General features: G+C 43.5%; 1 protein-coding gene across 3 annotated transcripts; it reads left to right on the top strand.

Moving 5' to 3' along the window:
• The first annotated feature begins 903 nt into the window (after window positions 1-903).
• CTLA4 (cytotoxic T-lymphocyte associated protein 4) lies at window positions 904-17,802 on the top strand. 3 transcript variants are annotated; one of them, XM_061375766.1, is made up of 4 exons: window positions 904-1,250; window positions 14,732-14,859; window positions 16,081-16,431; window positions 16,921-17,641. In XM_061375766.1, exons 2-4 carry the CDS (start codon window positions 14,802-14,804, stop codon window positions 17,313-17,315), a joined length of 804 nt encoding a protein of 267 aa, XP_061231750.1. In that variant the 5' UTR covers window positions 904-1,250; window positions 14,732-14,801; the 3' UTR covers window positions 17,316-17,641. The 3 variants fall into 3 exon arrangements, with proteins under 3 accessions (XP_061231750.1, XP_061231758.1, XP_061231742.1); XM_061375774.1 differs by lacking the exon at window positions 904-1,250 and having other exon boundaries at window positions 14,624-14,859; window positions 16,921-17,030; window positions 17,535-17,802; XM_061375758.1 differs by lacking the exon at window positions 904-1,250 and having other exon boundaries at window positions 14,624-14,859.
• Window positions 17,803-17,967: the final 165 nt, after the last annotated feature.

Here is a 17,967-nt window from a genome sequence, read left to right as displayed (position 1 = left end):
GAAAATAATTAAGAATTAGAAGAGGCACCTAATAATAAAAGAGGAAATTCAGAAACATGGAATATCATCCTAAAACTTAATGCTCACCTATGCCTTTATTGCTTTCAAAATAAAATGGCAGCCATGATAATTTGAAATAGAACCCTGTGTGCACCCAACACTTAGAAATACAGTTGCTTCACTAACTGCAGGTGATGCAAGAGTGCAAGGCAGAGTGATTTTAAGTGACTGAAATTGCATTAAAAATATCTGCAAACCATTTCCCAGCCTTTAAAGCTGTAGAGTTTGTACAGCACTTCAGTGCTGCTCCTGGACTAAAACAGAGGGTTCATTCTTGCATGGAGCCGTTGAGTCATGGATATGAAACACTACATGTTCATATGTGGTTGAAGAGGTCCTGGTTTTCTCCTCCAAGCTCTGCAGTGAGTGGATTCAGTGTGCTCCTATTTGCTGTAGATTTACTTGCGTGTGCTGGTGGAAAAGCACTGGGCTCCAGCAGCATCCAAAATGTACAGAAAGCTGCGTTCACACTGTCATCTCTTGTTAACCACACATACCGTGGTCTCAAAGTCAGGGAAAGGAGGCTGAAGCACAGAGCTTGAACACACAGGACCCCACATACTCCTCCTCTGTCAGCACACACTCCCCATTCCATTTCTAGTCTTTATATGGGCACCAGTGTCCACGCTGCGAGGCCTCTTTCGGGCTAGAGGGAAGGGAAGCACAAAGGAAGGGAAAAAAAGGAGGTAATAAACTGTGAGGGGTGAGAGGTTGGGATCTCCTTCCCACAGAACCGCGAGGTTCCCAGTGGAAAAGCCAGTGAACGGCTGGAATACCCGCGGCGCACCCCCGCCGGCCTGGCTAGCAGCGCGCCCCCCCGCGGCCGCCACCCGCCGCTGCTCCCCTGCGGCGCCGAGCTGCTGGGGCTGCGGGGCCGACGGGGGAGAGGCCCGGGCCCGGGCCGAGTCTTCCCGCTCACCTCTGCCCGGCTGCTGCAGGCTGCAGCCGCACTGGGCAGGTCCGCTCCTGCCTCTCCCCCTGCCAGGCCGCTGGAGGAGGCAATGAACTGCTCCACCGCAGCAAAGGTCTTTGCAGCCTCACAGCGCACAACTTGCCTCGCACACCCCTTCCCCGAAGGGCCATGCATAGCTGAGGCCACATCCTGACTGATCCACACGCTGATCCACAATCCTTCTGCCAACAGCAGATGGGGGACAGGAGGAAGCAGACAGGAAAGGTGACAGATCCAGGTATCAAAATGATGGGCGTTTCTCTCCCTGCTGATCCGTCTGGATCAAAACTCTTCTGCTGTCTTTAAAGGCCCACAGGGAGGTAACCAGCAGCAGCCCATGGATTTTGGTATGTGCTTCACCTCAGTTTTGGGCCATGCATGTAACTGCACTGCTGCTAAGAAGAAGGGGCTTGAGTTACATATCTGGAGGGAAAACTGTGGGTCCTTTCTAGCAAATCACCTACTGGGATGTGCTGCTACACACAGTGGGCTGCAGCCCTCTGTTCAACATGGGCAGCTTGTGAGCATGTGGGAAAAAAGTCTGGAGATGCCTCATCTGCTGAGATCCCATTCAGCCTCTCCCCAGGGTCCCAAGGAATTTAATGCATTTCCGAGAGTAACAAATGTTCTTGTGAGCAGTGGCTTTCAGTGCTCAGTACCAGAGGTCTCCCAGCCCTGGCTTGGACAGTTCCCACATAAGGGGGTATGGGGAGGGGAGAAAGAGTTTAGAGGTCGTTTACTGGTTCTTTCTCTCCATGATCATAAAGTAAGGGAACTGGAGGCTCACCACAGTTCTCAGAACTGCATTCACTAGCCCTAGTGCTCACTTGTCTCAGTGAACAAAGCTCAGTGGTCCGAAACCCAGAAACAAGCTTTGCTTGATTCCTGGTTTAAACTTGTGCTTTGCAGTTTAAACCCCTGCAAGACAAAGTTTGACTCCATCCCAGGAGAATGGTGAATATTCCTCGTAAGCTCGCAATCTACAGATAAACTTTGGGCTTCTCCCCTCACATCTGCATGCAGGGATACTCCTTCAAGGCCCGTAAGAGTTATGATGATAGCAGCACTGAGCAATGCATAGTGATGATGAAATGTTCCCTGGCAGGAGAATCAGGCTCTGCACAAACTTGTCCAACAGACTTCCAGTGTTTTTCTCCTGTGTGGTGCTCCCACCAGAATAGCTGCCAGGTGCCCCACCTGTACTGCCTCACCTGCTGGCTGGGGAATGGTGCTCTAGTGACTGGGTAGTGAAGGATGAACTTGAAGGGCTGGATTTGTTCAAGGTCTGGGCTGAGCCCCATGACACCTTTTCCTGACCTCATGTAGCACCTGACATAATGTGCCTTATGTGGGGCCCTGCGAATCTCTGCAACCTCACTGCAAATGGGTCTATCACCTGCAGAAGGGCACCAAGCTTTCAGCTGTGGTCTGATCAGCACGACTGCAACCATACAGAGTAGGAATAGCAGGAGGCACATTCCCTGCTTGAGGACATTTGATAGGGGACCCAGCTGCGCTAGACATCCATTCAACATTACAGCAAAGACCAGCCGTGCTGAGGAGGGCACGAAAGGGAAGACTTGGCTCATGCATCTCGGTGTTTTGTCATTCCTGCTCAGGGCACGCTGTTGCTGGTTCTGAGAATACCAAGTGACATTTGGCTGTGGTAGACCTGTTTTACAATGACGCTTCGTGCAAACCCACAGCACTCAAACTGAAAAGGGGGAGGGCTTGCAAGAAATGAATTCTTCAGGAAGGTATGGCACATGCTTTTCTAAGAATACACTGCATGATAACACATAACACTTGCCAAAGGGGAAAGGCGAAAGGATATATTGCCCTGCCCCATTTATCAAGTATCGAGGAGGTCTGATGAGAATATCAATGTGTACTCAGATCATATTCTTTTTAAGTTACCTTTTTGCAATCCTTTTATAGCAGTCTTTCTTTACCTAGTTGGCTACACTTAATATTTTGGGGGATGCTGCATTTAGAGAAATTTTTATTTTCCCTCCTCTTTTGGGTGGGCAATTTACTGCAGTCAGCTACTGTGTTTTCTTATTACAAGAGTAACCACTGCCCCATTTACAAGGACTAGATAAAGGATTACAAAACTTGGCCCTATGGCAGCGGCGAGGACGACCACACTGTAGAAGTGAAGCGTGTGTATGTGGGTGTATTCAAGGGGAGGGAAAAGCTAGTGATGCTTTTAAGATTTGAGGCCCACTCTTTAATGTAAAAGGTATGTTCTTCTTAGAAGGGGGGAAACTCATGAGTTACTTATAAAGCCTGAGAGTGCCAAATCCCAGAGTTACAGGAACATCTGCCTAGAAATCTTGTAAAAAAAAAGTTCCCTTTGCACCATTTTCTTTTGGCTAAATCTTGCTTTGGACTACATGACTTGTGTCTGTTAGTAAATACAACCAGTGCAGAACACTCCTGGGAAAACCTCTCAGCCTCCAAAGCTGGGTTGTTGCACCCGAACTGCTTAACTGGAGCTGGTACTGGAACATCCTTGCTTTGCATGTGTGGGGTCCTTGGGTTAGAGCACCTGCTGGCTCACCCCTGTGCTGAGGTAACGCTGGCTGCCCTCCTGCCAGCACCCAGAGCTGGTAGCTAACACTTGATCTTGGAATTCAAATACCATACAGCACTCAGGCACAGCTGCTGGCAAACACGTGCAGGTGCAGCCAGGGTATTACTGAAGTCCCGAGCCATTCTTTCCAGAAGGAAGTAGCTTATGGCAAACACCCAGAGCAGTGCCTGCTGCTCTCACAGGCACGTAGCAGCGTTCCTCACATCTCCCTCATTCCTATGGCTGTGACCGATCCAGCAGGATTTACCTTATAAACCCACAGAGCTGCAGTGAAATTCTGGGCACCCAGGTCTACTTTTCCTGAACTCCCTCTTGAGGTCCCCAGTATGCCCATGTTTGCCTTATCCTTTGGAGAGCTCAGTCCTGCTTTAACTCCATCCCATTCACTTGCCATGCCTACCTGTCTCTGGGCTGAACTGCATGCATCTGCCTCTGGAAGATATTCCCCCACTCAAATACAACACCACTGATATTTCTCACAACAATCATTCAATCATCCCTTCCTTCTGCCCTTTCTATCAGAGCAAATCTGTCATTTCCATAGATTTTACTACTGCAGTCTTTGCTTAGGGTCTTCGAGGTCAAAGCCGAGTAAACCTCAAGTGCCTCACCAGACAACTGTGCAGGAATAAATGTCGATTTCCAAGACTAATTCTGTTGCTGTATTCCCTGAGCTGACACAGCTCACAGGCTCAGCCGTATCACAGATCACATGTTTAGTATTTCATTATCTTCACTATACATTAAATATACTATATATGGTGTGCTGAAGAGGCAAAACCCAAACAAAACCACAAAAAAGAATGTACATGGTTGAAGAGAAAGCTGTGAGGAATTCTCCATCCCTGTCTTCACTGTCAGGAGAGTTTTGTGCCAGGTAGTATTTTAGGACATGTTTTCATGTTCTGCTTTACCTGACCTTAGCATCGCCAAGAAAAAGCAGCACCATCCAGGCCATTCTGGCCTCCAGCCATACCACCCCAACCCTTGTGCTGGCACTGGCATTAATTCGGCTGTGGGATGAACTGGAGCAGAAAAAGGTTTTGGCTTACCCAACTGCATGAAGGCTAGTGCTGCTAGAAGGAAAGGAGAGTCACGGGGCTAAGGATTCTGGGGAGCAGGGAATGATCCTGCCCATTTTGGTAGCAGTTGCCCTGCTGTCAGTGAAATCACACCCTCAGGGCAGGGGCCCTTCCTTCTCTGTGTTATGAGATAATTCAGGCATTGTGCAGTGTCTTCTCATTCAAATCACAGTAAGGAATACAGTAAAACCTCACAAGTTTAATGGATTAGATATCAGTTTTGGCCTGCCTGAGGGAAATGCTGAGGCGCGAGGGCAGCAGCCACTTTAGCTTAAGAGATAAGAACTGAGCCTTCGAAGCAGCACACACCTAACCGTTGTACTCACTGTGGGCCAGTCCTCCCTTGGTGGGAAGGCTTAGTACTGCTTTGTGTGAGGCACTCACAACAGGAATTTTTCAGCAGCACAGCAGTGCCTACACGGAACATGTGCCCACATTGTCACAGCAGAGGTGGCCTTGTTGTTGGTAAACAGTGCTGCTCCCTGAGGAGAATTTCCTCTTGGAGGGTGATGATTGCCAATGCAAATTAGAGCTGCCTGCAGCTGCAGAGCACAAGCACGAACTTTTTGTCATGTCTTCACCAGAAGTCAAACCACATGAAATGTGATTTCCCATGAAGACATGTTGAATGTCCGGGCTTCACAACAGCCCTGAAATCAGCACTAACAGCTCAGAAGATAAGGTGCCATCAGCTAAGCCCTTCTCGTGCCTGCTCTGCAAGAGCTGGAGCTCTTGGTGGCACTGGGATTAGAGAACTGATCTGTACTTATTAGACGTAATACCTTGGTGTCTGTCCTCCCTTTCCTGCTAAACGAATGATGGTTGCTGTAGACAGCCACTCTTGTAGAAAACTTCCAGCTGTCAAGGGGGGGGAAATGTCCAGCAATCATGCAAACAGCTATAGTAGGCATTTGCTCAGTTTGGAGTGTACAGACTCTAGCTGTGGCCTTTATGATATTTGCTATTAAAGCAGGTTACTGGACAAAAGCCTTGAAGAAACTGTGGGCAGTTAATAAGGGTAACAAAGTGGATCCCAAGAACAGCACGTGCAGGTTAGCTAAAAATGTAGTTAATCCTCGGACGTGCAAAGCAAATAGATTACCAGGTTAACTGTGCATGTGGCTTCTGTCCATTTTAGTGCAAAGAGGAGGATGGGTGCCCAGCTGAGGCACCCAGAACACCATCCCAGGGCCCCCCTGGCCCTGTGCAGGAGTGAAAAGCGCAAGACAAAGAACGCTTCTTGTGCAAATTGCAAAGAGTGATAGTAAAAGCAAGAGGTGGATGTGACCTCTTCAAGGTCAGCTGAAGGGCCTGGTAGTATATTGATGAATGAATCTGGGGTCCTGCTTCAGAGAGGCTGTTGGGAGGGAGAGACTGTGATTCACTTCAGGAGAGCACTTGCTTCCCACCATGCTTACTCATGCAGCATCAGCAGTCGCAGGGCACAGAGAAAGGGGAAATGAAGAGAACAGGGTGACTGCAAGACGAGGGGGTGATCAAAGCGTCTTCCTTTCTCCCCTCAATTTGAACTTCTGTGTCCTATTTCTGTTGTTTCTCAGTTTGTTTTCCCCAAAGGTCCACCTGCAAGGCCTGACCTGTGTGAGGAGAATTCCTCCCTGTGCCAGACAAGAAAGCCTGATGCGCTAGAGAGAGCAGGGCAGGCCTGCCATCCCCACCACCCCTGTACTCGTGCTACCTGGAGGTGCTATGGGTGCAACAGGGGCAGGTGGCTGCTCTTGCCCTTTCTGCTGACACCATCAGACTAGTGACAAGTTTTACGAGTAACTTCATGAGCCACGTCATTTAACCATTTCTTCCCTCCCAGCCACATTTGCCTCACAGGATGGCAGCACTTGATATTTCAAAAGATAAAGAATATTCTGTTGTAAGCAAAGGAAAACTAAAGAAGATCAATGGCAATAGTGGGGGAGAAATGAGCTGAAAACCATAGACGAAGCAAAAGTCTGATTAATCAGATGAGTGAGGAAGCTTATAGTGTGCCATGAGAGCAGGTGAAGAGGCATTGAGTCACATTGCAAGCTCGTACCATAAAACGATCTATACCTATTTCCCAGAAGGTGATTAGTTTGCATAATTCAGACGCTTTATGAAGGGTGTTCATTGGAACTCGATGAATAATTAATTGGTTTTGGTTCATTGGTAAATCTGGAAAGTCAGGAGGACTCATTTCAATCAGCCTGAAAGGAAAACCTGAGTTTTTTGCTAATTGAAAAGTAAAAAAATTAATAATTTGGAGGCTTCAAATGTTTCAGAATGCACTATTAATAAAGCAGCAACAAACTGCTCTTATAGAGCATTTGTACTTAAACCCCTTCAAGTCAGGAATTGACTGTAGTTTCATAGCTGCTGAAGGAATGGAGGAATGGGAATGAAGGGGAACCAACTCTGGCCTAACCCCTCTAGCCCAAAGACCTCGGTACAAAGATACCACGTATGTTCATTGAGTCTTGACCTGTGGCAAGAACCTACCACAGGCTGATATATTAGGCAAGTAATATTGCAGCAATGCCGCTTAGAAGGCTGTGGCAGCAGAACTGGTTGATGCAGTAAGTCCTTAGAACAGTGAGAACCACACCTTCTGCTTAACACTTTTACAAGACAGAAGTTGGTTGCTGAGGTTTGAAAATCATAAAAAGTGGGTTAATACAATGGCCATTTAAATGAGCAAACATAGCAAAAAGCCTTAGGAAGTGAAACTTTCTCAAGAAAGTTTTGCTTAACTGCTGTTGCTCTTGCTGCAAAGGGTTCCCTTCACATTTTTCTCGTTTCACCCATTACTGGCTCTAGGCAGAAAAAAAAAAGACAACATTGCATTTTGCTGGTGTGTAAGACACCATTGTTTTCTTCGCAAAAACGCTGATGATTTAGAAATGAAAAATGTTGGCAGGGGCTCAAAAAAAGCTTTAGGAAAAGATGTACATGCATCTTCTCAAAAATTTCCCCTTTTCCTTCAACATTTCATCAAAATTATGACATTCAAAACATTTCCTCCCATTTTGCATAGGGCTTGATTTTCATTGGACCACATCCAACACTTTTGTTTTCTTTGTATGTACCAGATATAATCTCACTACTATCTAAAAGAAAAATTCCCCAAATGGTGTGTTACCCACAAGCCCATCCTCCTTTTTATCCCCTCTTACTGACTTTGCAGCCCTGTTCCATCATCTCTTTCACCCTAATAACACATTTGCACACTTCCTTGATTCTTCCCTTTATCTCTAGCACACAGGTCAACCAAACTGCCCACTATGTTATTTTCTGGTATGCGTTATACTGTGGCTAAAACATTAAGAATTCGTTTGGATGCTGGATCTGAATTTTAAAATATAGGATTTCCTACCTAGGTTTTCATGTCTTGATAGGGGGAAGAGGCAGCTGGAGCTGTGAAGAAGCACACTGGATGGATGCTCACTGCAATCAGAGCCTTTAAATGCAGGCATTAGTAAGTGCTAAATTCAAATAACCAGGAGAGTAAGCTGGCCACACTGACACAAGTTAATATTCTTAGAGTCGCTATAGATGTGATTGTCTAAGAAAGTGAGAAAGATAAAGCTTGTAGAGAATGGTAAGATCTGTCAGTAAACAGGTATCCTAAGAAAGAGCTTCTGAACAGGAAGGTAGAGGCTTGTCAGCTATCACTTTGGGTCTCCCCTTGCACATGTGGTCTCTCTGACATTTTAGGGTTTGCTTTCATACTTTGCCCTGGTTGGGACTTCAGGAAAGGGGAATTGCTAAGTCCTAGAAATATGGTTTCAAGTACTTTGTAAACTAGAGAAGACAAAGGGAGTTTGAGTTATCAGTAATGCAAGGGTAAGGCTTTGTGTGATATCAGATTCTGTGGTGAAGAGTGGGTTGAACAACAAATCCTGCAGCTGATACACTTTTGGGAGATACAGGATCTGCTTTTAGTTTGCTGACTCACATGATGCGAGCTACAAACCCAGAACTTGGCTATAGCTTCCCACTTGCAGAGGGGTTTGGTTTATGGGGTGACAATTTCTTCTGCAACTGTTATGTGTCAAAAGCAAGGAGATTCTTGCAAAGCCTGGGATTTATTCCACAATCCTGTCAGAAATTCCTTATCTTTGTTTTCCAGAGCCTATTGCATATGATTTAACACATATTCTAATGTGAACTAACAATCCCTGCACACATCACTGTAAATTTTCAGTTAACATGTAGTGGACCATGGACTGAAGGCAAACAGATTGAGTATATCACTTCCGTACATCAGGGCATCAACCATATTGAACTTAGATGTAGTTCACAGGAAGAAGATTCTCTGACAAGCTCTGAATAAACAATCTATAACAAAGCCAGTATTCATTCTATGGTTTTTGTAGATTAAACTGCAAGGGAAGAGGCAAGAAGTTTTATGAAGCAGAAAAACGAGGCAAGGTTATAGCCAAAGGTTATCTTCCCAAACCATCCATTCTCGGTATTCTTGTTTCTGTATCTCCATCTCATCACAAGCCTTCTGAGATTTCCACACAGAAGCTGTTTCCCTAGGATGTCTGAGGTTTGTAGCTTCTGTTCACAAACTTACTGTTCCCCGGGAAGAGATGCGTATGTGTGCTGTAGTTCTGAGATCCAGGTCCCTGCATGGGCATATCAGACCAAGTATGGATGTGGTAGAATGTGACAAGATACCAGATGACTTAGCCATGATCACTATTCATCTTAACTGCTGAAACATTCTCTTCACTACCCGTGACAAACTTTGGCTCACTGCTATGTATTCAAAACTTTACTGTGGCTCTATCAACCTGAACTCCTTGTCATTCTCTTTGTGCCTGTCCATTGGCTTCCCCCTTCTGCTGTATTGCTAGGTTTCCTTTATCCATTTCATTTAATTTAATTTCATTTCAATTTCCCAGCCCATCCCATCCTATCACCCCTCATTCACTCTTCATAAATGGCCTCCAGACTTTGACTGGTGAACAAAAGTGATCTTCATTATCCACTTGTCATCAGTTCAAACAGATGCTTTAGAATGTATTTCATATGTCCTCTGGATGAACCTCCCTCTGTGAGCTTAGGAAAATGCCTTTCCTTGTCAGGTCTCCTGTCTTTCAAATATTTGTATTCTCTATATGTCCTCTGAGCTGGGGCACTATCTCATTTACATAAATTTCTTTGAATGCTCTGCTTTATAAATGTTACAGGTTTAATTCTAGGTTTTCCAGGAGCCCTGCTTTGATCCTATAGTTTGAAATGCTGTTAATGTATATTAATGTAATATATTGCATTACGTATATATATTTTCTTTTTAATCAGGGACTTAACCCTGTGAAAACTGAAAGTAGGCACTTAAGCTATATGCCACATGAATTACACTCCATCTTTTAAAGTATTTCTTATGCATCTTATTTTGGAGAACACTCTTCACATGTCTTCAGCAAAGCTTTGTAATGATCTCTTCTTTTTTTAATCATTTGTAATGACTGCATTCTCGATAAATACAACCACTGCACTGTTAGAGCCAGAGACAATCAGAAGTACAGCTACCTTTTGCTGTTACTCCTTTTCACAATGCTTTAAGAAACAAAAGGAAGCAGAAGTAAAACCTTTCTCCAGTATTTCTCCATGTCTTCGTAGCTGCAGCTCATCATAGGTTATATGTAACTCCTTCTTTTTAAACTTGGGGGGTTCATTTGATTCTTTTTTGCTTATTCATGAAAACAGACTGGCTTTCAGTATTCTCTCTTCGATGAAGAAGTCTGATTTATTCTGTATTTACTCCCAAGTGATTGGCCTATTAAAAGAGATTTGTGGTGCTCCTTAAAATCCATAAACATATGCCAAGATACTTCAGGGTCTGTTCAAATTCCTCCTGAAATCTCCCCCTTGCCATAACCCCTTACAGGTAACTGGAGAAGAGTAAGGAAGTTGGTGTGAAGATCTTTCGCCTGTGTTGCTTCTCAGTCCTGTCGCTTTATTTCCTCTAATTTCTGTATGTATCTTTTTCCATACAATCTCAGATCTTACATTTTGACTGTAAACTGTACAGGGCATGAGGAGGGGGAAATACATTTACACAGGCAGGGGTCCTGGTTGCTACTGGGGCATGGATGGGCTATTACATATAACATGTAGCAAAGCCAGGTAAGGAGTACAGTGCAGACCTTCAAGGTTAATTGATAATGGTTCGCATGAATAGTTAGGAGGTAATTTTCCCTCTGTTAGGTAACTATAGATGCACTGATTTTCAGGAAAGCCTGTTGGATATATTTAACTTTACAGTAGCGGAAACAAAGCCTAGACTGTAAAAAAGAAATACCAACAACCGTAGCACAAAGAAAAAGGACACTCATACATCCACCCACACCTCAAATCCTACTGGACAATCTGCTGGTCAGCAGAAGTGCACAAAACAATCAACCCTGTGTGCCCTGAGAAGTAGTGGAAGGCAAATTTCTCAGCTAGTGCTGTCCTTGCCTTTGCTGAGGCTGGGCTGAGGGCACAAGTTTATGACTTGAGAGCAGCATCTGCCAAGCCAGGTTAGAAGCTGACAGAAAGGCCACAATTCTGAGAGACTTAAAAATCAGTGGTTTTGTGATGTGAACTGTGGTTCCTTCAGAAATCAAGACTGATGCACCCAACTTGGTCATATCTAGGGCTTTACTTAACACTAATCAGGTTATAGTACTTTAATGGTAATGAAACAATGTTTTTCCAGTCACTGTTATTTCCTTTTCTTTTCACCTATTTTTGTAGAAAAGATTTTTTCTTCAGCCATACCACTTAGAGATCTGGATTTTTTTCTTTTTCAAATGACAATGCATTTCAAAACCCCAATGGGTTTGTGGCAAACTAACATGGTAAAAACGTGAACTGTGTAACATAACAAGACATGATCTCACATTCTGAGTTTAACAAGATACCCTGAAACCAGATACTTATACAAATGAGAAGCTTCTCTTCTCCCCATTACATCTCAAGCAATTCACCAAGCGAGTTCCTGTCACAGAAGAAAAAAAACCATGGGCAGCATGAGACAGGCTTTAAAGTGTGAAGCTAATTTTCTGAATAATAACGCTTTGCAATGGGAATCCTGACAGGGCGTCAGCAGGAAGGTTTGCCCTAACAAGCATTCAATGAAGAAAAGCAATTCAAATCACTAAAATGTAAGCAACTAACCCAAAATGGAAAGAAACTTATATGAGATACCTAGTTCTTTAACTTACTAGCAATCTGACTAATCACAGTAGTGTAGTCCAGTGCTCAGAGTAAATTCTGTGTCCCTCTCTGACCCAAAGTCAAAGAGTGCATGAGACCCAAACCGCTCCAAAGCTAAGTCCTCAATTCAGGGCTCTGCAGTTTAGCTCTGCAAGGCCCTTAGTACCATCCTCTGCTCTGAGACTTTGCTATGGTAGCATATGTAAGGTATAAAGTTTTCCTGGGATATGATGACCTGGGATAATATGACCCCTAGGAACAAAAAGTACTAGAATATAAGTATGTGCATTAAAGGAACTGAGCTTTCGGATACTGCAGATACAAAGCACGGGCTGCTGGAGACAGCTTGAGGAATATTCTTCCTGAAAGTCCTTCTGAATCTCAAAGTCAAAGGGAGGGCTCTTCTTTCATCTACTCCTTTGCCCTGGCCCTTGGCCATGTGTCAACTTCCAATTACAGGGAAAGGGTGGAAGAAAACAAGTTCTCAAGATGAGGAGGGCAGGGCAGGAAGATGCCAGACCACACAGACAAGAAGGTGCAGTAACTAGGTAAGATAGGTCCTGTGGCTATCACTTATAAAGCAGGGCTGTGATATTCAGGGAAAGTGGACTAAGCAAAAGCTCAGAGACTCTTTGTCAGCTAAAGAGTAGTTAGAAGAGAGGCATAGCAGTGAGAAAAGCTCTCCCCAGTGATTCTTCTGGAACTTATTTTAGGGTAAATGCATCCAGGTTCCATGTGACCTTGTTCCATGCCATAACTCAGCTGGGAAGGATGCAAGCAGTGGAGACTGGTTTTGCAACAAGATCTCTATTTTACTGCATCATCCATCTGCTATTTGTGTATGTTAACTAAGATCCAAAATCTGATTAGCAAGGGTGGAGAGCAGCACAGCAAGGTATCCATCAAAAGGGGAAAACTCTGGACTCCCCTCAGACTGCCCTGGCTGTGAAGACAGAGGCAACCTCAGGAGACTACCCAGGGAGACATATTGCGGCCTACTTAGAAGAGTAGTCATCAAAATGTGAGGCTTTTAAGGAAGAATGAGGGTAAAATGTGAAAAGTTGCCGATGTGTAAAGGAACCCTGAGAACAAAACAGCCACACAAGTACCACTGAAAACACAGTTTGCCAGAGCAGTCTCAACTGCCAAAGACAGGAGTGCCATAGCACTGCCTCTCACTCTAGCTGTATACGATACTGTGGATATGTGGGGCAGCGAGCACATTTTACATGGCAATCCTTTGCAAGTGTTTAAGGGTTAGTTGCACCATGAATTTGTAGTCTCAATCAATTATCAGGTGATGACACTATGCTTTATGAGGTTCAAATGCATCATTTGTTTAACTGCATACAACATCGAAATCCAAAAGATACATAGAATAGGTAATTCGGTCACTACTCTCAATATGTCAGGAATTACCTGGTAATTTCATGCCATAAATCTCACTGATATTCTAGTACATGATGTTGCAATAGCATTTATTTAATATTGCGTTTAATATCAAAATTGATTTATGCTTGCCTAACCAGTAGTACAGTATGTGCCTGACTCATTATTAGAGTGCAGTTTTTTGTTTTCCCATAGCTGTATTTTTATTTATCATCAGTTCTGTTTTGAATGCTGGTTAAGATCCAACTGACTATGAATCTGTCGTTACAAACAATTGTTGCTTCACCTAAGTAAGTAAGCAGTAAATTTATTTATAACATTAGGCATTTATGTGATTTCAAGATAAAATATTTATCCTGTATCTTAGGATTGGGCAAGCTACTGCTCAAGAATTAGTGCTGTTAGCTTTTCTAGGTCACAGTCCCAAACTAGGTCTTTGCAGTCTACTAGATCTACATATATAAATGATGAAGTACCATCTAAAATACTTCTCAAAGTATGAGAAAAAAAAAGATGACCTTCAGCGTAACTGAAGTGTAACTTCATTTTTATGGAATTCTTCAGGCAATGATTCATGGATATGACAGTCTACCATATAAAAAGGCAAAATGCTTTTCAGGCCTTACGTGACTTTTAAAAGGCCAATGGGTGAAAACTGTTTCACTGAGATTTGATATGACTCAAGTGCTCTAAGCAGAGATAGCAATAATCAAAGATCCTGCAGTGTTTTTCATCTGTGGATGTCAAGGTACTTGGACGGTAAAGTCTGTAGGTAGGAAACTTCTGTATAGATGTGGAAGTCATTAGCTATAAACCTAGATCATTTTTTCTTGGAAAGGGGAAAGCCTAAAGAAGCTAGGTTATGATTCAAGTCACATTGCTGGTATGAAAGGATGAAGTCATTGCAAGTGTAATGAGTATTTTGAAGGGGGCAGCAATTTTCAGACATCAAAAGCACGATCATTAAAGCAAGCAAAGAAATTGGGGGTGGATGGAAGTCTTCCATGAAAAAGCTAGCTCACACTGATTCACTGCCCACATCAGGCAGAAGTATAGTTCTCTGTCTGTTGTCCCCATAGAAAATACCTAACGATTCCTAAAATATTAAGTGCCATGATTGTGTAAACTGGCAGCACTAAAGGGCCTGAAGTACTCTATGGGATGATTATCTTTCCTCCCCCAGTTCTTAAAGCAGAATGGATGGCAGTTTCAGATTGAATATATATTTTTCCATTTGCTGAATACTTGTTTTTGTTCGTGCTGTTTGAGGTTAACTGTGCACGTACTAATCAAACCCACTGCTTCCTTTCTCGTAAAACCAAAACAAAGCTTCATGTTACTTTCAGGTACTGCATCTGGGATCAAAGCTATATATATACACACTGACTCTGTGTGGGTTAAATTATTTCGAAGATTCAGTATCCTGAAAGGTGTCGCCTTTTATTCCAGCCCTGAGAGTTCCAGTTTGTCTTTAAGTTGGAAGGCATCAGCCACCTTCAGCCTCTGTCCCAGCACAGGAATGCTCTCAATATTGGTCACCGTGGGCTTTCTCTGCAGAGCCACTGCCATTGTCCAAGGTGGGTAGATGAAGAAGGACAGATAGCTGGGGGTGTCTACATTTTCTCGGGAAATTGTAGACATTTGCGGGAAATGGACTGTGTACAGCAGGGAGACGGAGATGACATGGGACTGCTCCATAGACAGTATGGGGACAGTGTCCTGGGAGACTGCAAGGTATCTGGAAAACCAGTCACAGACTATAGAGCAGTAGCATCTGTAGAGAGGCTGGGAAGGATTCAGAGTATTGCAAAAAGGAAGAAAGACTTTGACAAATCAGTCTCTGTGAGTGGAGCTGTTGGCAGCTGATAATGTGGATATAGAGGTTTGAATGGATGGAGAAAGTACTTCTCTTCATCCCAAACTCTTGCACTGCAGAGCTGAAGAAGCCCCACCCCCAAATGGACTGATAGAAAATGAAGTTGAAAAAATAATACTGTGCCTTCCCAGTTCATTAAAGCAAGTCAGTGCCTTCCATATACTCTCCTCTATACAGGAGAGAGTATAGAGGCGTAGAAAGCAGCTGGTGCGAATGTACATGGTACACTAGTTTCTCTTCAAGATCTGTAGTGACTTTTTCCAGTATATTTATCAGGTTTTGCTGTCTGTAGCTATACTGTGGCTTGGGGTATATACTGTTGCTGTACTGTGGCTTGGGAATAGCTGGTTAAAAATGGAGGAGCAAAAAAGGTCAGAAACAAAAATCTGTAAACAGGTTTTCTATCCATTTTTACCGTTGCCCTAATGTTTCTGTTCCATGTGCCATACAGGATGTCAACTGGGGTTTTTTTCTAAATGTGAACATGTTTATTTCTACCGAGCAGAAATCGTGGTTTAAGTGCATGATTTTGAATTTCAGATTCCACCGTTACCATTTTCAGTCTCTTGTTTTGCTTTCTTATGTATATTAAAATGTTTGCACTGAGGGAATGAGCATGCATGGCTCTAGTCATTGCTCCAGTAAGTGGGCCAAATTACCTGATGTTTAAGAAATAAGTAATTGCTGGGATTTATAATACCATTTATAGTAATCAAAGCACTTCTTGAGCTTTTTGAAGTATATTAATGCAGTGCCAATGTGATTGCGGTCTTGGAGTCCTTCTTCTTGGAAGCAATTTTAGGAATTACCCATGGATATAGGAGGTGGAAGGACTCCCTTCCTATTGTGCAGGTTTCAAGTAAATGACTGCAAATCATTTCTTGACCGTTCACTTACCATCATGCTCTTTACTTTCTTACAGAAATGGAAGTGACTCAGCCAGCAATGGTGCTGGCCAACAGGCAAGGAGTTGCCAACTTGGTGTGTAAATACAAGCATATTGGGAATGCAAAGGAAATTCGAGTGACTCTGCTTAAACAGACAGGTGACCAGTTCACTGAAATTTGTGCTTCAACCTACACATCGGAGTTAAAAACCCTCAGTGTGGAAGAGGTCATTCAGTGCCGTGTTAGCCCTAGCCAAAACAATGTGACCCTCACCCTCAGTGGCCTGCAAGCTAATGATACTGGTCTTTACATCTGCAAGATGGAAAGGATGTACCCTCCACCCTATTTTATGAACAAGGGAAACGGAACTCATCTCTATGTCACTGGTAAGCCAACCAGCTTTACAATACTGTAATACTCCCAGGTTAAGGGAGCTACTGTTATGTCTCAGAGGTCTTCAAAGTCCTGTTTGTAAGAAGTGAGGCTGAACACTGATCCAAACTCTGAGAATCATGATTAGCTCTTATTCCTTTCAGGCCTCCCTGCACACACGTAAAGCCTGCCGTCATAGCCATGTGATATATATAGCAATGTACGGATGCTTGACAACATAAACAATACCATACAGTGTACACGTATGTCTTGGCAGTTAGATATGTAAGGGCAGAAACAGTGAAGAGTAAGGTCTATGTTCTCTTACAGATGAAGCATATTTTCATCAGAGGTTGAGTGAGCAGGGACCCAGAGCTCAGTCCTGGTAGTATCCTGGGATAGCACATGCTAGAGAAAAGCAGTGTGGAGGCTGACATTGATTCTAGGGGCTTCCTCATGAGGCTCACATGTGACATTGACTTGTGTGATATCATATGTTTTAGATCCAGAACCTTGTCCAGACACAGCCATGTATCTATGGGTATTAGGAGCGACTGCCTCAGGACTTTTTCTTTACAGTATCATCATCTCAGCCATTCTCATGGGCAAACTGGTAAGTCCATCAACTCAGGCCCGTCCTGCTAATAACACCCCTTTGTGTGATGGGGATAAGGAGAAAGAAAAGAGAACAGGGAAGAACACTGGGAACAAATGCCCTGGGATTCTCCTTTTTACTGATGCAATCAATGCTGTCACAATTATGCAAATTGAGACAACTTGCTGGAGCTGCCATTTAGATTTGTTTATGGCTCATTTGTGTTGCCAGAGTACCAGAAAGCAGTCAGCTCAGGTCAGCAGGACTGACCCTTGGCAGGAGCACCCTCAAAGGGCTAAATGAATGGCAGGAATTTGCTTTTTGCTAAATGGCCCCTGTAACTCCTGATTCTCCCTCAAATGGTCTCAGTGGGTCTTCTACAAAGAGGGGTGGAAGGAAAAGGTGTCTAAAATACCTTCTGCTCAGGACAGGCATAACATTCATCAGTTCTTTCCAAAATGTGCTGGTCAATGACTATGCTGTAATCACTTTTTTATTTTACTGTCTTCCTGTATTTTATAGATAAAGAGAAGACGATGTCTCACTACTGGGGTCTATGTGAAAATGCCTTCTGAAAAGCTAGAGAAAAAAGTGATTCCATTCCACATCACTGTTAACTGAAACAAGGAAAAAAAACCATTTCCTAGATGGGATGGAGTCTGCTAATCCACCTAAGTTAAAGAAACAAAATTAGCTGTCTCGTTACAAGGTGTAGAGGGAGCAGAGAGAATATTCTTTGTAACTTCTACGGTTTGAAGGAGAATAAATAGTTCATGCATTAATATTTCAAGGTTGACCCTGTCACATAAAAATGGCTACATTAGTCCATTGATTCTTTGAGTTGTATTGTACCAATATGTAGTATATATATATATACATATATATATATGTATGGCATTAAGAGTTATTGCTGTTGCAGCTGTCACTGTCAGATTTCACCATGTCTATCAATTAA

Source organism: Neopsephotus bourkii, unplaced genomic scaffold, assembly GCF_033783945.1.
Source record: "Neopsephotus bourkii isolate Nb327-2 ecotype Australia unplaced genomic scaffold, CSIRO-AGI_Nbou_v1 NB_196, whole genome shotgun sequence".
In the NCBI taxonomy this organism is placed as follows: domain Eukaryota; kingdom Metazoa; phylum Chordata; class Aves; order Psittaciformes; family Psittacidae; genus Neopsephotus; species Neopsephotus bourkii.
Note: the sequence above shows the minus strand (reverse complement) of the source record. Positions and strands in the feature narration are given on the sequence as shown.

What these genes read in the sequence shown, in the direction of transcription:
- CTLA4 (XM_061375766.1), top strand. Translation starts at nt 14,802, where the DNA reads ATGCTCTCAATATTGGTCACCGTGGGCTTTCTCTGCAGAGCCACTGCC. An exon ending in AGCCACTGCCATTGTCCAAG is followed by an intron (nt 14,860 to 16,080) that starts GTGGGTAGATGA and finishes ACTTTCTTACAG; the next exon opens with AAATGGAAGTGACTCAGCCA. An exon ending in AACTCATCTCTATGTCACTG is followed by an intron (nt 16,432 to 16,920) that starts GTAAGCCAACCA and finishes CATATGTTTTAG; the next exon opens with ATCCAGAACCTTGTCCAGAC.